The sequence below is a fragment of the Salmo salar genome, chromosome 15 (genome assembly GCF_965601325.2).
Source record: "Salmo salar chromosome 15, fSalSal1, whole genome shotgun sequence".
NCBI lineage: Eukaryota > Metazoa > Chordata > Actinopteri > Salmoniformes > Salmonidae > Salmo > Salmo salar.
The window spans coordinates 94,391,007-94,416,234 of record NC_138305.1 but is presented as its reverse complement, the minus strand read 5'-3'; the positions used below and the strand labels follow the sequence as shown (position 1 = coordinate 94,416,234).

The following is a 25,228-nucleotide window of genomic DNA, read 5'->3' as shown; positions in this document are numbered from 1 at the left end:
GTATCCTACTGTAGTATATCCTACTGTAGTGTATGCTACTGTAGTGTATGGTACTGTAGTGTATCCTGTTGTAGTGTATGACTACCTACTGTAGTGTATCCTACTGTAGTATATCCTACTGAAGTGTATGCTACTGTAGTGTATGCTACTGTAGTGTATCCTACTGTAGTGTATCCTACTGTAGTATATCCTACTGTAGTGTATGCTACTGTAGTGTATTCTACTGTAGTGTATGGTACTGTAGTGTATCCTGCTGTAGTGTACCCTACTGTAGTATATCCTACTGTAGTGTATGCTACTGTAGTGTATCCTACTGTAGTGTATCCTACTGTAGTGTATGACTACCTACTGTAGTGTATGCTACTATAGTGCACCCTACTGTAGTGTATCCTACTGTAGTGTACCTACTGTATGTCATTGGTAACTGTTTTAATAGTGATCATTATCTGTTGTCAAATTAACATTTTTAACTGTGAAATCATTATAGTAATGTTGATATACTTAAACATTACTTTTCTCTTCAACCAACAATGAATTGGTTAGATTTTATTGTTTTCTTTCATGCAAAGCACAGCAATAACTGAAAAGCCATTTTTAATGATCATAACATAAACATTGTTACAACGCACACCATTTAACAATGCTATATACTGTATATGCTGAAGATCCACCCTGCTGTGCTTTTGTTGCTATTGATTTGAAATGATATCAAGTGTGTCTGTTGTTCGCACCTTTGTGGGTTTATACAGTGGTTATACAATGTTTAAACAGTAGGTGTTGGTCCAAAGGTAAGAAATCTGCTGTATGTATGATGTTTTTGTATTGGGTTTGGGTAGAGACATTATCATTGTCATGCACATTGTCGTATAGCTCGTACCAGAGTGGTGCATCTTGTCTAAGGCCATCTCCATGCTCGTTGCTGTGTCCTCTCTAGACCCGTATGGAGCGTACAGACATTGGCACCCTTCTCATCCCCAACATCAAGTCCTCTGACTCTGGCACCTACCTGTGTGTTGGAACCAACTCCATAGGATCCTCAGAGGCTCGCATCGAGGTTACCGTCAATAGAGGTGAGAGGTCACTCCAGGATCATGTTCAGTAGGGCACTCGTTTTAAAAAGTTTTGCAACGTAAATCGGAAACGGCTGTTTCTTATTGGAAAGATAGTTCAGATTACATCAATGTTTTAATCGGTTTCAAAATGTTTTCTCCCTACTGGGCATGACCCAGGTAATTGTACCCCAGAGCTTGCTGCTGCTGTGTGTTGACAGTAATTTAACATTAGTAAATATCTCTGTCCTGTGTTTGTGGTTGTGTAGCAATAGGAGACACCATCTCGTCAGCCATCACCATCCAGCCCTCCATAGCTGACGTCCAGGAGGGACAGTCTCTGGACCTTAACTGTTTTGTCCCTGGTAACCCCCCACCTGCTGTCACCTGGAGGAGGTCTAGTGGACGCCTGTCTGCCAATCACCAGGTTGGAATATACACATGTTCTCTTACTAGGGTTGAACAATTCTGGAAACTTTCCCAAAGTTCCCAGGTTTTGGTTTTCCCAAAGTTCCCAGGTTTTGGTTTTTACAAAGTTCCCAACATGGATTTCTGAAAACCCAGGAACTTTGGGACCTTACCTCTAACATACAATTGCTTCCAACTGTTCACGTAAATGTCCTGTAGCCACATGATGATATGGTATCATTACTGTTTAGGAAGCTCAGCTATTCCAATCTCTATGAAAAATCTATTGAAGGGATAGTGGGACATTTTGCTAGCTAGCATGCTAGTTGGTTCTGCAGACTTCCAGTCATTGTGCTAACGCTAGTTATAAATTGCATCAGAAACGACATTCAACTTCATTAAAACTGAAAGCAGAGACATAAAAATGGTATCCATGAGTTCATCTGACTCTGGGGAAGTAGAACAAAGTAATAGCCAACATGTGGCAATATCCCTTTAATGAAGGCTGTTTATTTCACCTGAATATTCAGCAGGATAATTCCCATTGTGCCTAACAGGTTCTGGGTACCCAGCTGCGTATCCTCTCTGCCAGCCCAGATGACTCTGGGGAGTATATCTGTCGTGTGGTGGCAGGGCCTGGTACTCCTGTCCGTCAGGCCTCAGTCTCTGTCTCAGTCACAGCCACCTCCTCTCGTAAGTCAGCAAGCTATTCTCTCTGTGACAGTACACTGGCTTGACAATGGAACTATCCTCTCTACTGATATCACTGGGGATGGTGGTGAAGCAGTCCGAGGCATACGCAGTAGGAACATCTGTGTAATTTATTTAGTGGCCTTTTGTCATGTACAGTATTACTTTTCCAGTTGTGTTTAATTCCAACCCTCCTTAAAGTGACCTCAAGAGTGTATGCTTTACTTTTCCACACTGTGCCATGATCTCATCCTGGTTCAAACCTTCCTGGGTTTCTGGTTTGTCATGTTCTGTATTTGCTTCTAAATTCCAATGCTTCCAATGGAGGCCATAGACCTAAAGTATCATGATCTGGTACTTACAATACACCCTCTTGTAAATGTTGTAGGATTAGAACTGGAGTGAGTGGAGGAAACATTGTTCTGTTGGAATGTTTGTGGTGGTGTGTGTTCCCTGGAGCAGGCCTGCAGACCCCTATCATCTCCATTGAGCCCCACAGTGCAGCGGTGCGAAAGGGAGAGTCAGCCAGCTTCAAGTGTAGGGTCTACAGTGGAGCCCAGCCCGTTCGCCTGGAGTGGAAACTGTCCAACAACCAGCCCCTTCCTGGTGAGGCCCCTCCCACACACACACACACACACACACACATACTGTTACACGGTTACTCTCTAACTGGAGGATACTGAATCATTCAATTCAATTCCATACAGCAGAAAGGGATTTAGTCAGATTCATGTCAGATGTCAGAATCATGTCATTATCCACACGCAAACTACCTGCAATACATACAGTAATGACAACATATAGTCTGTATCCAATTACTGTTCTTTCATCTTTAGCTATGTTTTTAATTTAACACACACAGTTGCTGCTTGTAAGAGATGTATTTGACAGACTAAATTATTCCCTATGAAACCTGTCATTCTGTAGACAATGTGAAGATTGACCATTACGGCTCTGTCCTCGTCATCACTGATGCCCGCCCTAGCAACCAGGGCACCTACCGCTGTGTGGCTAGCAACTTGTTTGGAATCACCCAGAGCATGGTCTCTCTGATTGTCAGAGGTATGGTGTAGTCACACACACACCCACGCACACACACACACACACATATATATGGTGTTGATGTTTATGGTGTGGTTCAGTATGAGCAGCTGCTCTCTGTCGATGAACTAAGGGCCCCCCTTGGTGGTTGTCATGGTAAAGGAAAGGACTTATGGTTGTTTATTTGGGTGATGTCATCCTTCCTTCCAGAGTCTCCCGTAGCGACTGTCACCCCTCAGGGGCCCGTGCGAGTCAGGGTGGGTGAACCCATCAATCTGGAGTGCCAGGCCTCCGGGGAGCCACGGCCATCTGTCACATGGCACAGGCTGGACAACGCCCGCAAGACCATGCTGAGTAGCCCTGTGCCCATGGAGTCCAACGCTGTCATGCAGGTACTGTACTGGATCTGTGTTCATTTTTACTGAGCTTTTGTACTGTACAGGTGAAAGGTAGCCTAGTGGTTAAGAGCTTTGAGCCAGTAGCCGACAGGTCGCTGGTTCGAATCCCCGAGCCGACTATGTGTAAATCTGTCGATATGCCCTTGAGCAAGACACTTAACCCTAATTGCTCTGGATAAGAGTGTCTACTAAATGACGAGTGAAATGTATGTGGAAGAATAAAGGTTTCCTAAACACAGATTAAGCCTAGATTCTCAATTCAATGTGCTTCTTGCTCTAAAACCAGGCTTAATCTGTGTATGAGTAACCAGCCCTTAGTGTTTGGATATAATACATTTTTGTGCTAAGATATATTACATAGGGTGTGCTATTTATTCTATGATGGGCAAACGCAGTAAAGCTGTTGTCATGACGTACCCTAGGGGGGAGGATCATAGGCGCCCCCCTCTCTCTCTCCACAGTTTTATGACGGTCGTAAATACTCTGCTTCTGGGTCTGTAGTATTGAGATTGGAATGTGTGACTGTGGGACACAGAGAGAGACTTGGCCAAACATTAACATCAAAAGGGTGAATAATTCAACAGTATTTCTGTATTCCAAACATTTGGAATGGTCCTGCGGGTATTTAAAGAACAATCCTGTGGAATTTGTTAATAATTTGTGATGTAACTAAAGACGGTAGGACAACATAACAGTATCTCTTAATTTATATATTTCCCAGTTGTCAGGGTCACATCCAAATGTGGGGGAACGTATATGATTAAATATGAAACTATTAGTGAGAAGATGTAATGTGATGTTAGCCTTCTAAATGAGAGAATTGTTTTCATATGAAGTCTTAACAAAGTCAGTGGCCAAGCCCACGTGAGCACAAACATTACATCGGCGTCAAGGAACGCCCACTTTTTCCAGAAGTGTATAAAACCCACTTCCGACAAAATGTACATTAGACGTGCAGCGCCAGCTGAATATGTTACAAATGGTTAAGAAATCTACCACTCCAGAGACCAAACGTGCCGGGTTGCTGCCGGTGTTGAACATGGTTTAAGACTCTAGAAGCCAATGAGACCAACAGCGTGCGCTGAGCGGGACGTAATGGCTAGAACTCTACTTTCAACAGAGAAGAAGAAAATCTCTACAAAACTAAAGACTACACAGTCAGTCTGCAGCTGTTTAAGTACTTTAGTCTGGTAAACGGACCGATCGAACAACCGAATGGTACTCTGAAAGATCCATTCTGGAGAACATTTACCTATCGAGCGACCAATGGTACGCCTGACGTATCCATATAACAAGCTACAACTACTAAAGACTTTGATCTCTGGTGGACAAACCAGAGACGTTCTTTTGACTGACTTTCCAGTAAATGGACTGGCGGCCACAGAGAGAAACAACAAAGGCCTACACTCGTAAATATGTAAATTGCAATTCCTTTTAGAATGAGCGGCTGTTCAAGTGTTAGCATTTCCATGAGCCTAGTTATCAGATTGTGTACGATAGTGGAGTCCTTTGTCTGTTCTCCCTCTCTTTCTTACCTGCCCCTCCCTTTTCATTTGGTGTACCAAGCCGTCATATCGGTTTAGTCCACTAGGGACTTTTCAGTGTATCATGTTAGTAACCAATGTATCAAATCAAATCAAACTTTATTTGTCACATGTGCCGAATACAACAAGTGTAGACCTTACAGTGAAATGCTAACTTACAAGCCCTTAACCAACAGTGCAGTTCAAGAAGAGTTAAGAAAATATTTACCAAATAAACTAAAGTAAAAAAATAAAATTACACAATAACATAACAATAACGAGGCTATATACAGGGGCTACCGGTACCGAGTCAGTGTGCGGGGGTACAGGTTAGTTGAGGTAATTTGTACATGTAGGTGGGGTGAAGTGACTATGCATAGATAAAATAAACAGCGAGTAGAAGCAGTGTACAAAACAAATGGAGGCGGGGGGGCCATTTGATTAACTGTTCAGCAGTCTTATGGCTTGGGGGTAGAAGCTGTTAAGGAGCCTTTTGGTCCTAGACTTGACGCTATAGAGGAGAACTCTCTTGGTAGATAGTGTGGTCTACAGCTTATCATAAGGTACTCTACCTCAGGCGAGCAATACCTCAAGACTTCTTTAATATTAGACATTGCGCACCAGCTGTTATTGCCAAGTAGACACACACAACCCCTCCCCTCGTCTTACCAGACGTAGCATCTCTCTTCTGCCGGTGCATGGAAAATCCCGCCAGCTCTATATGTATAACCTATCCTGTGTGTGTTTATATACTTCTGTGTGATTATTTAGTTAGTTAGTAAATAAATAATTAAGCCAATTGGTATATTGCTGATTCATCATTTATGCTAGGGTTCGTGCAGATATCCAAGAGTTTGCGACATTCAGAATATGACTGATGAGGTAATACATTAATAGATTACTGTAATCAATAAGATATGAAAATATCTGAAGAGTGTTACATTCGGGAAATAGTAACTCTTTAAACAACATTTTTCCCGTGGTGCCCCGACTTCCTAGTTAATTAATGTTTACGTGATTAGTTTAATCACGTAATAATTACACCTAGAGAATTGATTTGATAATATAACAGTCTTCACATTAATGATAGTCCAAAAGAGACGACACGGTCTTCCCCTCCCAGGTCCTAGTGGCCCGTCCAGAAGACAGTGGCACCTATGTGTGCGCGGCCCGCAACAACGAGGGCACCACCGAGACCAGGGTGGAAGTGATCGTGGATGGGGGTGCCCAGGTGCCCACCTTGCCCCGTGCCTCTGTGCCAGAACCCCTTATGGTGGTGGTGGAGGGACAGACCACCACACTGAGATGTGACGCTCACGGTAACTGATGCACTTCCAAATTACACTAATGATTATTAAAGCAAAGATAACAGAGTTCCCAGGTTTTGATTATATTGATACTTGTTAGTACAGAGAATACATCCTACAAATGAGAGCTGAGAGGAACTTCATGTCATAGACACCTCATCTTTGCTAAGAGCATACAACTGGCATTACAAATAATTTACATTCACTTAAGTCCTTTTTCCACACTGATATTGTGATTTCCCTCCCTCCCAAGGCTTCCCCGCCCCTAAGATCACATGGTCTAAGCTGCGTGCCCCTCTTCCCTGGAGACATAAGGTAGTGGACAACACCCTAGTCCTGCCCAGTGTTGGCCGGGCAGACTCTGGAGAGTACATCTGTAACGCCACCAACAACATGGGCACCACAGAGGTCACCATCATGCTTGATGTGGAGAGTGAGTCTGATAAACAGATTTTATTAGCCTGGTCCAAAATCATTTTGTGATGCTTAACCAACTCCTGTTAATCGTTGTCACGACTGTGTGGAGAGATGGACCAAGGTGCAGCGTGCTCTAAGTTCCACATCTTTATTTAGGTGAAACTTCCAAAAACAAAAGGAAACAAACAACGAAGCGTAACATCACAGGTGCACATGCACTAACTCAAAACAAGATCCCACAAAACACAGTGAGGAAATGGCTGCCTAAATATGATCCCCAATCAGAGACAACGATAAACAGCTGCCTCTGATTGGGAACCATACCAGGCCAACATAGAAATAAAACACCTAGATAGAAACACCCCCCCTAGTCACACCCCGACCTAACCAACATAGAGAATAAAAGGCTCTCTATGGTCACGGCATGACAGTACCACCCCAAAGGTGCGGACTCCGGCCGCAAAACCTGACTATAGGGGAGGGTCAGGGTGGGCATCTAGCGTCTGTGGCGGCTCCGGTGCGGGGCGAAGTACAGGACGCCGTGCCTGCACTGGGCACCGGTGCAAAGGAGGGCTCCGGCCTGTGGACCGTCGTAGGCGATTCCGGACTGTGGACCGTCGTAGGAGGTTCCGGACTGTGGACCATCGCAGGAGGTTCCAGACTGTGGACCGTCGTAGGAGGTTCCGGACTGGGGACCGTCGTAGGAGGTTCCGGACTGTGGACCATCGCAGGAGGTTCCGGACTGTGGACCGTCGTAGGAGGTTCCGGACTGGGGACCGTCGTAGGAGGTTCCGGACTGGGGACCGTCGCCGGAAGCTCTGGACTGGGGACCATCGCCGGAAGCTCCGGACTGGGGACCGTCGCCGGAAGCTCCGGACTGGGGACCGTCGCCGGAAGCTCCGGACTGGGGACCGTCGCCGGAAGCTCCGGACTGGGGACCATCGCCGGAAGCTCTGGACTGTGAACCGTCGCCGGAAGCTCTGGACTGGGGACCGTCGCCGGAAGCTCTGGACTGTGAACCGTCGCCGGAAGCTCTGGACTGGGGACCGTCGCCGGAAGCTCTGGACTGGGGACCGTCGCCGGAAGCTCTGGACTGGGGACCGTTGCCGGAAGCTCTGGACTGGGGACCGTCGCCGGAAGCTCTGGACTGGGGACCGTCGCCGGAAGCTCTGGACTGGGGACCGTTGCCGGAAGCTCTGGACTGTTGATGCGCACTGGAGGCCTAGTGCATGGAGCCGGTACAGGTGGCACCGGACTGGTGACACGCACTTCAGGGCGAGTGTGGGGAGCAGGCACAGCACATGCCAGACTGGGGAGGCGCACTGGAGGCCTGATGCGTGGGACCGGCACAGGTTGCACCGGACGGGTGACACGCTCTTCAGGGCGAGTGCGGGGAGCTGGCACAGGACGTACTGGGCTGTGGAGGCGCACTGGAGACCTGGTGCGTAGAGCCGGCACAAATTGTACCGGAACGATGACACACTTCGCACACCGAGTGCGTTGAGCTGGCACAGGACGTACTGGGCTGTGAAGGCGTACTGGAGACTTGGTGCGTAGAGCCGGCTCACATGGTACCGGACAAATGATACGCTCCTCAAGGCGAGTGCAGAGAGCTGGCACAAGACGTACAGGGCTGTGGAGGCATACTGGAGACCTGGTGCGTGGAGCTGACACAGTTTTTACCAGACTGCTAGCACACTCCTCAGGACGAGTACGGAGAGCTGACTCAGGTGGCATCAAACAGATAACACACTCCTTAGGGCGAATGTCGTGCATCATACACCAACACAACAACTCTCTCATTTCTCTCTCCTCCAATTTCTCCATCAACTCACTGACGGTCTCTGACTCTCTCCGTTCACTCTCCTCGAATTTCTCCCTCTTCTCCCAGATTGGCTCTGGTTCGCTCCTCGGCTCCACCGACCACCCCATGTGCCCCCCCCCCATTTTTGGGGGGGGGGCTGTCCTTTGGGCTTTCCTTGTGGCCGCGAACCCCGGCGTCGTTGCTGTCCTCCCTTCTCTCCTTGCATCTGCCACCAAGCAAGGCGATCCCTTCCCATCCAAAATCTCCTCCCAAGTCCAGGATACTCTCTCCTCATGGGCACGCTGCTTGGTCCTGTTGTGGTGGGATCTTCTGTCACAGATGTCGTAAGAATATTCAGACCAAAGCGCAGCGTGAAATCGGTTCAACATTTTATTAGACGTGAACCACAAAAAAAACAATAAAGAACAAACGAAACGTGACGTTCTGGAGTGCTCAGAGGCAACTACACAAAAACAAAACAAGATCCCGCAAAACACAGTGGGGAAATGGCTGCTTAAATATGATCCCCAATCAGAGACAACGATAAACGGCTGCCTCTGATTGTGAACCATACCAGGCCAACATAGAAATAAAACAACCTAGATTACCCACCCTAGTCACACCCCGACCTAACCAACATAGAGAATAAAAGGCTCTCTATGGTCACGGCGTGACAATCGTGATCGTGTTGGCTATACAAATCTGGAACCAAAGAGATCTGGGTCCAGGTTAGGGTTTCATTACTGCTGGTTCCAGTCTGCACATAAATATTGTGGAGACTTATATAGATTATTAACACCAGTAAAACTCAATGACACAGCTCATGAATTACGTCTCACCATGCATAAATGTGACCTCACATCTCTATGCAAGCCTAAGTCTAATTTAGTGATTTGCTTTAACGTTTTATAAAAATATAGACTTATAGCTTCAAAATCTATCAACTGTAGTTGGATGAAACATGGGGAAGTTATGCTGTAAAACCACTCAGGGGACAAGTAGGAAAAAAAGCCTGTGAAAGATTTTGCTGAGATGTACACACTTGCTGGAGACCTCTTCTTTGTTTACACCCATTCAGCATCTTTCACGCCCTCTTAAGTCTTAGCCCCACCCATGTAAATGCACATGAGTCAGCAGAAAGTAATCTCTCTACTTAAACTTTCTCCAACTGAGCTTTGTCGATAGCACCAGCTAAATTTGCAGGTTGACGTTTATTGTCATGAATCTTGCCCTAGAGGCAAAACTGAGCAAAATTAAAGGTTAAGGTTAGGCATTAGGGTTAGCAGTGTGGTTAAAGTTAGGATTAGGTTTAAAATTATTTTATAACTTTGTGGCTGTGCGAGCTAGTGACCACTCTGCAGAGCTGCCTCTAAGTCAAGATTCCTGACAATAAATGCCAACCTACACTAAATTCAGGGCAGCAATGTTGTTGAGCGCTGTAGAAATACTTTTGCAGTTGTCCATAACTATATCTTTCCAAAAATCTGCGGAAGCAAAGATTATCTATATACTGACCAGGGAAACCCCATTCTGTTATACATGTAGGCAGAAGCCTGTGATATGACAGGCCAAACATCTCTCGGCATATCCAGCCCCTCCATTATCACAGCCAATCATGGCAAGCCAGGATGGATCCTGTCTTTCTCCCTGTATTGTTATATACTTTCTCCTTGGCTAAACTAGGCTTGTCATTTACATGCTTTATTCATATTTACAGATCACCTACAATTTTTTTATTAAGGCACATGAAAGTTCACATGTTCAAGAAGGCATATCTGAAGAAAAAACTATTAGAAAATGATAATAATTTCGGCCCTACTGTGAAGTCGGAACTATCGCCAAATGTCCAGCTTCCTGAATCAAGTCACAAATCATAATCTATTCCTAATACTAGTCACTTTAGTATCTCTAACCTTCCATGTCTCTGTGATGCAGCTCCTCCCTATGCCACCTCCCTGCCCGACGACGTAGCAGTGCGTGTGGGCGAGGTGATCCGACTGCAGTGCCTCGCCCATGGTACTCCCCCGCTGCTCTTCCAGTGGACCAAGCTGAACGGCAGCCTGTCCACCAGGGCTGACGTCCAAGGAGGAGACCTCCAGATCAACCTGGCCATAGCCGAGGACGCTGGCACTTACAAGTGTGTCGCCACCAACAAAGTGGGGACCAGTGAAGCACATGCCAAGGTTACAGTCAGATGTAAGTACTGTGCCCAGTCACAGCCTGGCTTCTGTGATGATGAAATTAGTCTACAGTAATGTACCTATTTGTTACCATAAAAACGTATGGACACGGACACCTTCAGTGAATAAGCACACAAACACTCCCTTATTGTGTATGTATGTGTGCGTCTGTGTGTGAATGCGCGCGTGTGTGTGCACTTGCCTGCCTGCCTGCCTGTGTGTGTGTGTGTGTGTGTGTGTGTGTGTGTGTGTGTGTGTGTGTGTGTGTGTGTGTGTGTGTGTGTGTGTGTGTGTGTGTGTGTGTGTGTGTGTGTGTAGCGCCCCTAGCGGTGCGTGTGTCTCCTCAGGTGGAGGTGAAGGCCCAGGGTAGTGCTGTGGAGTTCACCTGCTCTGCTGCAGGAGGCCTGGGGACCACCATGGAGTGGCTGAAGGAGGGAGGAGCCCTGCCCCCCAACCATCACATCAAAGACGGAGTGCTGAGGTGAGAGAGCCAGGAGTCACTTTACAGCAGGCAGTCAAAATACATAACAGCCAAGTTAATAAACAGATCACTGACCATTTCGAATCCCACCCTACCTTCTCCGCTGTGCAATCCGGTTTCCGAGCTGGTCAAGGGTGCACCTCAGCCACGCTCAAGGTACTAAACGATATCATAACCGCCATCGATAAAAGACAATACTGTGCAGCCGTCTTCATCGACCTGGCCAAGGCTTTCGGTCAATCACCGTATTCTTATCGGCAGACTCAATAGCCTTGGTTTCTCAAACGACTGCCTTGCCTGGTTCACCAACTACTTCTCAGACAGAGTTCAGTGTGTCATATCAGAGGGCCTGTTGTCTGGACCTCTGGCATTCTCTATGGGGGTGCCACAGGGTTCAATTCTCAGGCCGACTCTTTTCTCTGTATATATCAACGATGTCGCTCTTGCTGCGGGTGATTCCCTGATCCACCTCTACGCAGACGACACCATTCTGTATACATCTGGGCCTTCTTTGGACACTGTGTTAACTAACCTCCAGACAAGCTTCAATGCCATAGAACACTCCTTCCGTTGCCTTCAATTGCTCTTAAACGCTAGTAATACCAAATGCGTACTTTTCAAACATTCGCTGCCCGCACCCGCCCACCAGACTAGCATCACTACTCTTGACGGTTCTGACTTAGAATATGTGGATAACTACAAATACCTAGGTGTCTGGTTAGACTGTAAACTCTCCTTCCAGACTCATATTAAACATCTCCAATCCCAAATAAAATCTAGAATCGGCTTCCTATTCCTAACAAAACCTCCTTCACTCACGCCGCCAAACATAACCTCGTAAAACTGACTATCCTACCGATCCTCGACTTCGGCGATGTCATTTACAAAATAGCTACCAATACTCTACTCAGCAAACTGGATGCAGTTTAAGCCCCTTATACCACCCACCACTGAGACCCGTATGCTCTAGTCGGCTGGCCCTCGCTACATATTCGTCGCTAGACCCACTGGCTCCAGGTCATCTATAAGTCTATGCTAGGTAAAGCTCCGCCTTATCTCAGCTCACTGGTCACGATAACAACACCCACCCGTAGCACGCGCTCCAGCAGGTATATCTCACTGGTCATCCCCAAAGCCAACACCTCCTTTGGCTGCCTTTCCTTCCAGTTCTCTGCTGCCAATGACTGGAAGGAATTGCAAAAATCACTGAAGCTGGAGACTTGTATTTCCCTCACTAACTTTAAACATCAGCTATCTGAGCAGCTAACCGATCGCTGCAGCTGTACATAGTCCATCTGTAAATAGCCCACCCAATCTACCTACCTCATCCCCATATTGTTTTTATTTACTTTTTTGCACATCGTCATCTGTTCATCTATCACTCCAGTGTTAATTTGCTCAATTGTAATTACTCCGCTACTATGGCCTATTTATTGCCTTACCTCCTCACGCCATTTGCACACACTGTATATAGACTTTCTTTTTTTTCTATTGTGTTATTGACTGTACGCTTGCTTATTCCATGTGTAACTGTTTGTGTCGCACTGCTTTGCTTCATCTTGGCCAGGTTGCAGTTATAAATAAGAACTTGTTCTCAACTAGCCTACCTGGTTAAATAAAGGTGAAATAAAAATACATTTAAAAAATGAATAAACATGCAATGATCAACACAGTTAAAGGATGATCCAGGATCAACACAGTTGGGTTCCTGAGTGGTGCAGCAGTCTAAGGCACTGCATCTCAGTGCTAAGAGGCATCACTACAGACACCCTGGTTCAAATCCAAGCTATATCACAACCGGCCATGATTGGGACTCCCATAGGGCGGTGCACAATTGGCCCTGTTTAATCCCGGGTTTGGCTGATGTAGGTCGTCATTGTAAATAAGAATTTGTTCTTAACTGACTTAACAGTTAAGTAAAAAAATGTAAAACAATGATTCAGGATCAATGAAGTGAAATGATGATCCAGGATCAACACAGTTAAATGACAATCCAGGATTAACCAGATGATGATCCAGGATTAACAAAATGATGATCCAGGATTAACCAGATGATGATCCAGGATTAACAAAATGATTATCCAGGATCATGTCCCTCTTGGTGAAATCAGGACGTGCATTTGGGTTGTCTGCCTATATCTGATCCGTGTGTGTTTTGTGTAGGATTGAGAACCTGGATCAGAGCAACGAGGGCGTCTACATCTGCAGAGCCACCAGTGTTCATGGCCAGGCTCAGGATACCGCCAAACTCACCATCCAAGGTTTGCCCATGTCCAACACCCTCATACAATCATTGACACTGTCACAACCCATATTTATAACACAGAATATTTTGTATAGCCCCACTATGCAATAGTATAGCCCCACTATAGCCCCACTCTCAATGATCTGGGAATCACATAGATGTATACTGCTCAAAAAAATAAAGGGAACACTTAAACAACACAATGTAACTCCAAGTCAATCACACTTCTGTGAAATCAAACTGTCCACTTAGGAAGCAACACTGATTGACAATACATTTCACATGCTGTTGTGCAAATGGAATAGACAACAGGTGTAAATTATAGGCAATTAGCAAGACACCCCCAATAAAGGAGTGGTTCTGCAGGTGGGGACCACAGACCACTTCTCAGTTCCTATGCTTCCTGGCTGATGTTTTGGTCACTTTTGAATGCTGGCGGTGCTTTCACTCTAGTGGTAGCATGAGACGGAGTCTACAAACCACACAAGTGGCTCAGGTAGTGCAGCTCATCCAGGATGGCACATCAATGCGAGCTGTGGCAAGAAGGTTTGCTGTGTCTGTCAGCGTAGTGTCCAGAGCATGGAGGCGCTACCAGGAGACAGGCCAGTACATCAGGAGACGTGGAGGAGGCCGTAGGAGGGCAACAACCCAGCAGCAGGACCGCTACCTTCGCCTTTGTGCAAGGAGGAGCAGGAGAAGCATTGCCAGAGCCCTGCAAAATGACCTCCAGCAGGCCAGAAATGTGCATGTGTCTGCTCAAACGGTCAGAAACAGACTCCATGAGGGTGGTATGAGGGCCCGACGTCCACAGGTGGGGGTTGTGCTTACAGCCCAACACCGTGCAGGACGTTTGGCATTTGCCAGAGAACACCAAGATTGGCAAATTCGCCACTGGCGCCCTGTGCTCTTCACAGATGAAAGCAGGTTCACACTGAGCACGTGACAGACGTGACAGAGTCTGGAGACGCCGTGGAGAACGTTCTGCTGCCTGCAACATCCTCCAGCATGACCGGTTTGGCGGTGGGTCAGTCATGGTGTGGGGTGGCATTTCTTTGGGGGGCTGCACAGCCCTCCATGTGCTCGCCAGAGGTAGCCTGACTGCCATTAGGTACCGAGATGAGATCCTCAGACCCCTTGTGAGACCATATGCTGGTGCGGTTGGCCCTGGGTTCCTCCTAATGCAAGACAATGCTAGACCTCATGTGGCTGGAGTGTGTCAGCAGTTCCTGCAAGAGGAAGGCATTGATGCTATGGACTGGCCCGCCCGTTCCCCAGACCTGAATCCAATTGAGCACATCTGGGACATCATGTCTCGCTCCATCCAGCAACGCCACGTTGCACCACAGACTGTCCAGGAGTTGGCGGATGCTTTAGTCCAGGTCTGGGAGGAGATCCCTCAGGAGACCATCCGCCACCTCATCAGGAGCATGCCCAGGCGTTGTAGGGAGGTCATACAGGCACGTGGAGGCCACACACTACTGAGCCTCATTTTGACTTGTTTTAAGGACATTACATCAAAGTTGGATCAGCCTATAGTGTGGTTTTCCACTTTAATTTTGAGTGTGACTCCAAATCCAGACCTCCATGGGTTGATAAATTGGATTTCCATTGATTATTTTTGTGTGATTTTGTTGTCAGCACATTCACCTATGTAAAGAAAAAAGTATTTAATAAGATTATTTCTTTCATTCAGATCTAGGATGTGTTGTTTAAGTGTTCCCTTTATTTTTTTGAGCAGTGTATATCTCTATAAATGGCTCTGCAATTATCTTTATTTTTACAGTATTAATTCAGTGTTTGTATGAACCCTCTATCTCTTCTCCCTATTGCCTGCAGCCCTTCCCAAGGTAATGATCAACGTGCGTACCTCAGTGCAGACTGTTATGGTTGGTAACTCGGTGGAGTTTGAGTGCCAGGCCATCGGCGAGCCCCAGCCCACGGTGCGCTGGAGCAAGGTGGGAGGGCTGCTACCGGCACACATTGTGGTGAAGGGCGGCATGCTGAAGATCCAACAGGTGACAGACGCTGACGCTGGACAGTACCGCTGCACTGCCACCAACGATGTGGGCTCTGTGCAGTCCCAGGTTGTCCTCAATGTCCAGTGTGAGTAGGATAAGGAGTGTCCTGGTCCTGTACGTCTGCAAACACACACACACACACACACACACACACACACACACACACACACACACACACACACACACACACACACACACACACACACACACACACACACACACACACACACACACACACACACACACACACACACACACACACATACACACACACACACAGACACACACAGACACTCGCACAGACACACGCACACACACACACACGCATGCACACATGCACACATGCATACACACACACTCACACACATGCACACATGCACAGACACACGCATACACAAAGACACACTAACACACACACACTCCTATAGCTCTTGTCCCCTCTGACCATGTATTGACAGATGTTTGTTTGTAAAGCCCTACCCCAGATCGCAGCTCTGCCAGAGCTGAAGGAAGTGACAGTGGGATCTGATGCCGTCCTGCCCTGTGTTGCATCAGGATACCCAGTGCCTGCCATCAAATGGTCCAAGGTAACCAACACCCTATCAGTGCAACGGAAAACAAACTAGTGAAGATGGTGCCTATCTGTTTCTGACTATTTTCCATCTACAGTATGTGCCTTGTGAACAGGATCCTGATTTGACCTTTTGTAACATGTTCTGTGCATCCTTCTCTCTGTAGCTGGATGGGGAGCTTCCTCCTAAGTGTATACAGGTAGTCAACACCTTGACGGTTCCTGGATTGACCCACGAGGATTCTGGGACATACGTGTGCACTGCCTCCAACAAGCAGGGAAAAGTGGAGGCCTTCACCACCCTCAAAGTCCATGGTCAGTCAGCTCTATAGAAACACACTGTGGAAGAGAATATAACATTGTTGCCTGAATCCAACTCTATGATTCCCTGTTCCCTGTCTGTAGTTCATAGACAGTTCAATCAGAGGGGAACTTTAAATATTGGCAGTATCTAGCTACAACTCCTCTATCTCTACAGATCGAGTGATGCCCCATTTCACCCAGGAGCCCTTGTCCTATCTCACTCTGCCCACCATCAAGAACGCCTACAAGTCCTTCAGCATCAAGATCAGCTTCAGGCCAGACAATCCTGATGGTGAGAATTCAGTCACATTGGTATAATCAGATTCATGTACTAGACTAATGTTTTTGTCTGTAGAGTTTCGGTGCCAGTGGATTTGTGCATTTTTATGATTCAATGATACTGCATCTGTTATGATCTTATTTTGTGTCCTTTAGTACATTGTCGTTCCTTATTTTTGTCTTGTTTGTAATTTATTGTCGTTTTCCCATGTATGATTTTACCCCCCTGTTCTTCTATCTCTCCACACTCTCCCTCTCTTCTCACCTACGCGGTGGGAAGGTCTCATACTGTATGCGGGTGAGTCGCAGTGCTGTAACTCACACACTCAGGAATGAAGCAGGTGTTGCTTTTTGGGCTAGAAGTCCAGAAAAGCCACCAGTGATGTTTACCTTTTACCTTGCTATAAGGCATTATAATGTAGAGTATAGCTGGTAGCAGTCAGAAAGAAGCCTATGGAGAATGACCTATGTCCTCATTCAGGCATGATGGTTGTATTGGCAGCCCCCCTGCTCGTCAATCCATTACAGTCATTGGCCTAATGGTGTCGAGATAGTATGATGCATTGCTGATGCATGGAAATATGGCCGTTAACCCATTTCATCACTCTGCATCAGCTTATACCAACAGGATTGCAATTCTGCTTCCAAAGAAACGCTTTATTATTGCAAAATGAATGAAATACAATGTCTTAATAGCCTATACAATGAATGAGCCTCATAATGGACATTGTGCAGTATTGTATGTGGCTATAGGCATTTGTCTTCCCAGTTCTGACGCTAGTACAGAGCACAGTACCACCAGCAAGATGGGGTGCTTCGATGGGTGACACACATACTCTGATAACAGCTTCCATACCAACTTTATGGAAGTTATACAGAGTGAACAGAAGAACAAAGCAACACATGTGCCGCATTTAAGCTCTATCCTCTTCCCTTTCAGAGCCATAGATGTTAGGGATATGCTTATGTTTAGGAGGCATGGTTTTAGACTGCCCTGGCTTTGACCTTGATGATGATGATGGCCGCGGTGCTGGTTGGGAAGAGTTTAGCAGAGCATGTGTCGTTGGCATGCAGCCCGTGTAAAGGCAGAGCTAGACCAGACCAGACAGAGTAATGCCCCAGGGCAGAAGATACTAGAACCTGGCTTTGACTGTCCCCAGCTTGGCCCTAAACCTGCTAGCATGCAGCTTTTTTGACTGAGTGACCTCAGCTCTCACCCTGGTGCCTCTGCTTCTGACTGGCTCTAGGAGGGGAGATGTGTGAACAAAATTAATTGTACCTCTACTTTTCCACCAGGTATGATCATCTATAACGGACAGAAGAGGACCATGGGAGCAGACTTCATCTCTTTGGGGCTGGTGGGAGGCAGGCCTGAGTTCAGGTGAGCACCTGGCTGTGTCATTCTGGAGCATTAGGGGTTGCTATGCACGCTATATGAGCTCAATGTGTTATTGATGAACGGTAACTTAAACTGACAGAGTCTGTCAATATTGATGCTGATCACGATCATGATGCCAGTGACAATGATAATAACAATAATGATAGCAATAACGCTAATCTGAACTATTTTCTCCCGGCAGGTTTGACGTGGGTTCTGGCATGGCCACCATCCGCTACCCAACCCCCATCAAACTCGGAGAGTTCCATACCATAGAACTCCACCGTAACCAGACACAGGGCACCATCATAGTGGACAGAGAGGCTCCAGTCAACGGAAGCTCACAGGTACTTTTACATTGTAGATTTTTTGATCCAGAGACTGTTGAACAATATTATTCAGACAAAAATATCCAAAAGAAGCTCCCAGGTAGTTTTTCATAGTCAGTTATAGACTGTTGAATTTATACAAAGTACATATCCAGGAGATTAATCCATGAACACTGTTTCCTGTCTCGTATCACAGGGCAAGTTCCAGGGGCTGGATCTGAATGAGGAGTTGTATGTGGGTGGTTACCCCAACTACACCCTCCTGGCCAAGACCGCTAGCCTCAAGACTGGCTTCATTGGTTAGAGATCATTGTTTTGTTTTGTAGCTAGTTATGCTTAACAACAGTACTACACACTTTGATGACACTGTATGGCGTGATATTAATGCCAACTGGAAGTGAAATTCAATCATTTTGAATTGTTATAGAGCTATTATTCAATGTTTTGGAATGTTCTCATTGGTTCATGGTTTAAGGTTCATGGTTCTTGTTCTGTCCAGGCTGCATCCGTAAGCTGATCATCCAAGGTGATGAGGTCATCTTCAAGGATCTGGACCGCAGCTCTACGGGCGTGTCCAACTGTCCTGTCTGCACTGACCGTCCCTGTCAGGTCAGCTGACCACCACTACCTCAGACCCCACTTGTTAAATACAATTCATTCATTGTGATGTTTTGTTTCAGAATGGAGGGACATGCCAGGACTCTGATGCCAGTCTGTACAAGTGTAGCTGTCCCAGAGGATTCACAGGGAGTAACTGCCAGCACCACTCCTCCCTGCACTGCCACCCAGAGGCTTGTGGACCAGACGCCACCTGCATCAACCGTCAGAACTCCCTGGGCTACGACTGCCGATGCCACTTGGGGAAGTCTGGAAACAAGTGCATGGACGGTAAGGGAATCAGCTTATTTTCCTTTGCAATGTCCCCTCCTCGAGTGGGCAAGCCTCTGCCCACCCGACGATGGTAGAACAGCGGCTCGCCCCACACGGGCCTCTGATGGCAATACGACAGCGGACCTCCTTTCCCTTGTTTTCTGTATCGTATAACCATTGAGGCATGATCCCACTTTCTTTCTAGACATCATATTTGAACATCTTGTTGATGTTTGTTTCCTCTAGGTGAATTGGTGACTACTCCCTTGTTTGACGGTATGGACTCGTACATTGCATACCCTCCTCTGACCAACATCCACAATGACCTGCACATCGAGATGGAGTTCAAACCCATGGACCTGGACGGTCTGATGTTCTTCAGCGTGGGCAAGAAGATGAAGACAGAGGATTTTGTCTCCATAGAGATGGTGGATGGACACGTGCAGTTCCGCTATGAACTGGGGACTGGTGAGAGCGTAGAGATTCAATATAATACTGTATACTGCATAGTACACAATAAGGAGTTTTATCATGAATGATATTTATTGATGTGGGTGAGAGGCCCTGATATATTACTGCTATACTATGATAGCTACTCAACCTGCTGTATCCTCTCCAACTGTTACCTTTTCGTTTTCGAGATCAAAGCGGTTTATGGTTGTGCCCTAGATTCTTGAATCTAAAAGGGATACTTCGGGATTTTGGCAATGAGGCACTTTATCTACTTCCCCAGTGTCAGATGAACTCATGGATAGCATGTTTATGTCTCTGCTTGCAGTTTGAATGAAGTTGCTAGCGCAATTGCTAACTAGTGTTAGCGCAATGACTGGTAGTCATTGCCCAGTCATTGCGCTATGGTATCTGCTAGCATGCTAGGAGATACCATAGACTTCCAGTCATTGTGTAAATGCTAGTTAGTGTTGGCTCGCGAAACTACCTCTAACTTCCTTCATACTTGACACAGAGACATAAAAATGGTATCCAAGAGTTAATCATTGCCAAAATCCTGAAGAATTCCTTTAACTAATAGATTGAGTCACTTGTAACTCTGTTGACCTATATAATCATTGTCTCTAGATTAAGTATCTCCGCTGTTTCATTGGCCTAGTTTTCACACTTAGCTCCTCTCAGGCATCAACAAAACAGTGGAAAAGGAAACTATCAAGGCATTAGCAAGCACTGACGTGATAGTGGAAACCATGCTACTGTCTTTGTTTCCAGGCCAAGCTGTCCTGCGCAGTCCTGAGCCGGTCACCCTGGGCCAGTGGCACCGCTTGGAGGCCGGGCGCCTCGACAAGGACGGCTCTCTGAAGATTGACGGTGGCCGGGAGGTCAGGAGGTCGTCGCCAGGCAAGGCGCAGGGCCTGAATATCCACACCCCCATGTACCTAGGAGGAGTCCCCAACATTGACATCATACCCAAGGCCCTTAACATCAGTGTTCTGTACGATGGATGCATAGGAGAGGTGAGCTCAACACACACACAGCATGAGCCATGATGGCCTTTATTATAATTCATAAGCACTTATGTCATGTTTATAACCACCATATTACTACAACAGCGTCACATATCCAAACAGTCACAGAACATCAATAGTAAAAAAAGAAACATGAAACTGTCTTCTTTTCCCTGATTGTTTGACATGAATAATTGGACTTGATTGGACCTCTAACCCTCTGTGTTGTCCAGGTGTCCATCAACGGTAAGAAGGTGGACCTGTCCTACAGCTTCACAGACAGCATGGCCATCATCCAGTGTAAGGACAACAGTCCCTGTGACCGCAACCCCTGTCTAAACGGGGCCAGCTGCATGCCGAGCGCCGAGTATGAGTACCAGTGTCTATGCAAGGACGGCTTCGAGGGTGAGTACATTGTATAGTTAAATTAAGTACTATCTATGGGAATTCAGTTTGGTTAGAGCTATGTGGCGTAGATTGATTTAATTATTGGCATTCAATAACCCTATTCTGAAAAGAATCTTTCCCAAACGAGATAACTGTCGTGTGTATCTCTCCCCATAATGCCACTTTGACCCCTCTAATTTCTGAGCCCTGTCTCTGTTCCCTCTCCAGGTGAGCGATGTGAGGTGTTGAAGGATACCTGCCAGAGCAGTGACCAGTGTCAGAACGGAGGCAGCTGTGTCAACAACCAGTGTGTGTGTCCTGTAGGCTTCAATGGCCCCGTCTGTGGCGAGAGTGAGTACTGCTCTAGTCCCCTCCTATACACTACACACACAACCATTCCACTATATATTCTAGTCCCCTCCTATACACTACACACACAACCATTCCACTATATATTCTAGTCCCCTCCTATACACTACACACACAACCAGTCCACTATATATTCTAGTCCCCTCCTATACACTACACACACAACCATTCCACTATATATTCTAGTCCCCTCCTATACACTACACACACACAACCAGTCCCCTATATATTCTAGTCCCCTCCTATACACTACACACACAACCAGTCCACTATATATTCTAGTCCCCTCCTATACACTACACACACAACCATTCCACTATATATTCTAGTCCCCTCCTATACACTACACACACAACCAGTCCACTATATATTCTAGTCCCCTCCTATACACTACACACACAACCATTCCACTATATATTCTAGTCCCCTCCTATACACTACACACACAACCAGTCCACTATATATTCTAGTCCCCTCCTATACACTACACACACAACCATTCCACTATATATTCTAGTCCCCTCCTATACACTACACACACAACCAGTCCACTATATATTCTAGTCCCCTCCTATACACTACACACACAACCAGTCCACTATATATTCTAGTCCCCTCCTATACACTACACACACAACCAGTCCACTATATATTCTAGTCCCCTCCTATACACTACACACACACAACCATTCCACTATATATTCTAGTCCCCTCCTATACACTACACACACAACCAGTCCCCTATATATTCTAGTCCCCTCCTATACACTACACACACAACCAGTCCACTATATATTCTAGTCCCCTCCTATACACCACACACAACCAGTCCACTATATATTCTAGTCCCCTCCTATACAATACACACACACAACCATTCCACTATATATTCTAGTCCCCTCCTATACACACAACCAGTCCACTATATATTCTAGTCCCCTCCTATACACTACACACACAACCAGTCCACTATATATTCTAGTCCCCTCCTATACACTACACACACACAACCAGTCCACTATATATTCTAGTCCCCTCCTATACACTACACACACAACCAGTCCACTATATATTCTAGTCCCCTCCTATACACTACACACACAACCAGTCCACTATATATTCTAGTCCCCTCCTATACACTACACACACAACCAGTCCACTATATATTCTAGTCCCCTCCTATACACTACACACACAACCATTCCACTATATATTCTAGTCCCCTCCTATACACTACACACACAACCATTCCACTATATATTCTAGTCCCCTCCTATACACCACACACAACCATTCCCCTATATATTCTAGTCCCCTCCTATACACTACACACACAACCAGTCCACTATATATTCTAGTCCCCTCCTATACACTACACACACACAACCAGTCCACTATATATTCTAGTCCCCTCCTATACACTACACACACAACCAGTCCACTATATATTCTAGTCCCCTCCTATACACTACACACACAACCATTCCACTATATATTCTAGTCCCCTCCTATACACCACACACAACCATTCCCCTATATATTCTAGTCCCCTCCTATACACTACACACACACAACCATTCCACTATATATTCTAGTCCCCTCCTATACACTACACACACAACCAGTCCCCTATATATTCTAGTCCCCTCCTATACACTACACACACAACCAGTCCACTATATATTCTAGTCCCCTCCTATACACTACACACACAACCATTCCACTATATATTCTAGTCCCCTCCTATACAATACACACACACAACCAGTCCACTATATATTCTAGTCCCCTCCTATACACTACACACACAACCAGTCCACTATATATTCTAGTCCCCTCCTATACACTACACACACAACCAGTCCACTATATATTCTAATCCCCTCCTATACACCACACACAACCATTCCACTATATATTCTAGTCCCCTCCTATACACTACACACAACCAGTCCACTATATATTCTAGTCCCCTCCTATACACTACACACACAACCAGTCCACTATATATTCTAGTCCCCTCCTATACACTACACACACAACCATTCCACTATATATTCTAGTCCCCTCCTATACACTACACACACAACCAGTCCACTATATATTCTAGTCCCCTCCTATACACCACACACACACAACCATTCCACTATATATTCTAGTCCCCTCCTATACACTACACACACAACCAGTCCACTATATATTCTAGTCCCCTCCTATACACTACACACACACAACCATTCCACTATATATTCTAGTCCCCTCCTATACACACAACCAGTCCACTATATATTCTAGTCCCCTCCTATACACCACACACAACCAGTCCACTATATATTCTAGTCCCCTCCTATACAATACACACACACAACCATTCCACTATATATTCTAGTCCCCTCCTATACACTACACACACACAACCATTCCACTATATATTCTAGTCCCCTCCTATACACACAACCAGTCCACTATATATTCTAGTCCCCTCCTATACACTACACACACACAACCATTCCACTATATATTCTAGTCCCCTCCTATACAATACACACACACAACCATTCCACTATATATTCTAGTCCCCTCCTATACACTACACACACAACCAGTCCACTATATATTCTAGTCCCCTCCTATACACCACACACACACAACCATTCCACTATATATTCTAGTCCCCTCCTATACACTACACACACAACCAGTCCACTATATATTCTAGTCCCCTCCTATACACCACACACACAACCATTCCACTATATATTCTAGTCCCCTCCTATACACTACACACACAACCAGTCCACTATATATTCTAGTCCCCTCCTATACAATACACACACACAACCATTCCACTATATATTCTAGTCCCCTCCTATACACTACACACACAACCAGTCCACTATATATTCTAGTCCCCTCCTATACAATACACACACACAACCATTCCACTATATATTCTAGTCCCCTCCTATACACTACACACACAACCAGTCCACTATATATTCTTGTCCCCTCCTATACACTACACACACAACCAGTCCCCTATATATTCTAGTCCCCTCCTATACACTACACACACAACCAGTCCACTATATATTCTAATCCCCTCCTATACACTACACACACAACCATTCCACTATATATTCTAGTCCCCTCCTATACACTACACACACAACCAGTCCACTATATATTCTAGTCCCCTCCTATACACCACACACACACAACCATTCCACTATATATTCTAGTCCCATTAGATGTGACTTTATTATCATAGACATTGAGGGAGACTAGCAGATCAAATGGAACAATTCTGGTTAGAGTATCTGGATAAGAAATCATTGTAACCTAATTACCTAATTATAACACTTTGACTGTGTTCACATATAGTATTTTTGTTCTCTCTCAATTTGTCCAACAATTGCTGTTGCCATAAATGCTGGGTATGGTATATTGTTTGTAGCGCTGTTTCTTCATTCGGAGATACAGACATCTCTGGGCATACCATCAAACCGCTTCACAGTAGCACTGTGTATATGTTAGCTTAGAATACACCCCTTTAATCTTGACAGAGATATTAGTTACCAGTAGACATAACAATCTCTCTCCCATGGACCATTGCATTAGCTCGGCCTCAACCAGACCCCTCGTCTAAGGAATGGGCTCATATGAAGATGATTCTCCACAACGTAACATCCGAAAGCTATTCTAGTCTATAGGATCCAGCAGT

At 45.8% G+C, this 25,228-nt stretch overlaps 1 protein-coding gene across 16 annotated transcripts in view; it reads left to right on the top strand.

The window, feature by feature from the left end:
• The window catches only part of hspg2 (heparan sulfate proteoglycan 2), a 198,342-nt gene that overhangs the window by 163,968 nt on the left and 9,146 nt on the right, over window positions 1-25,228 (top strand). For 12 of the 16 annotated variants that reach the window (XM_045696264.2, XM_045696273.2, XM_045696263.2 and 9 more), the window contains 25 exons: window positions 935-1,070; window positions 1,319-1,476; window positions 2,015-2,150; window positions 2,610-2,753; window positions 3,075-3,209; window positions 3,399-3,580; window positions 6,233-6,428; window positions 6,670-6,849; window positions 10,573-10,833; window positions 11,136-11,298; window positions 13,462-13,559; window positions 15,380-15,646; window positions 16,036-16,148; window positions 16,300-16,447; window positions 16,611-16,727; window positions 16,995-17,012; window positions 18,011-18,095; window positions 18,295-18,439; window positions 18,618-18,720; window positions 18,921-19,030; window positions 19,102-19,309; window positions 19,538-19,759; window positions 20,513-20,757; window positions 20,982-21,153; window positions 21,364-21,486. In XM_045696264.2, the coding sequence (XP_045552220.2) occupies window positions 935-1,070; window positions 1,319-1,476; window positions 2,015-2,150; window positions 2,610-2,753; window positions 3,075-3,209; window positions 3,399-3,580; window positions 6,233-6,428; window positions 6,670-6,849; window positions 10,573-10,833; window positions 11,136-11,298; window positions 13,462-13,559; window positions 15,380-15,646; window positions 16,036-16,148; window positions 16,300-16,447; window positions 16,611-16,727; window positions 16,995-17,012; window positions 18,011-18,095; window positions 18,295-18,439; window positions 18,618-18,720; window positions 18,921-19,030; window positions 19,102-19,309; window positions 19,538-19,759; window positions 20,513-20,757; window positions 20,982-21,153; window positions 21,364-21,486 (3,865 nt within the window). The remainder of the gene's footprint in view (window positions 1-934; window positions 1,071-1,318; window positions 1,477-2,014; window positions 2,151-2,609; window positions 2,754-3,074; window positions 3,210-3,398; window positions 3,581-6,232; window positions 6,429-6,669; window positions 6,850-10,572; window positions 10,834-11,135; window positions 11,299-13,461; window positions 13,560-15,379; window positions 15,647-16,035; window positions 16,149-16,299; window positions 16,448-16,610; window positions 16,728-16,994; window positions 17,013-18,010; window positions 18,096-18,294; window positions 18,440-18,617; window positions 18,721-18,920; window positions 19,031-19,101; window positions 19,310-19,537; window positions 19,760-20,512; window positions 20,758-20,981; window positions 21,154-21,363; window positions 21,487-25,228) is intronic. The other 4 variants (XM_045696272.2, XM_045696261.2, XM_082962171.1 and 1 more) reach the window with 1 other exon arrangement.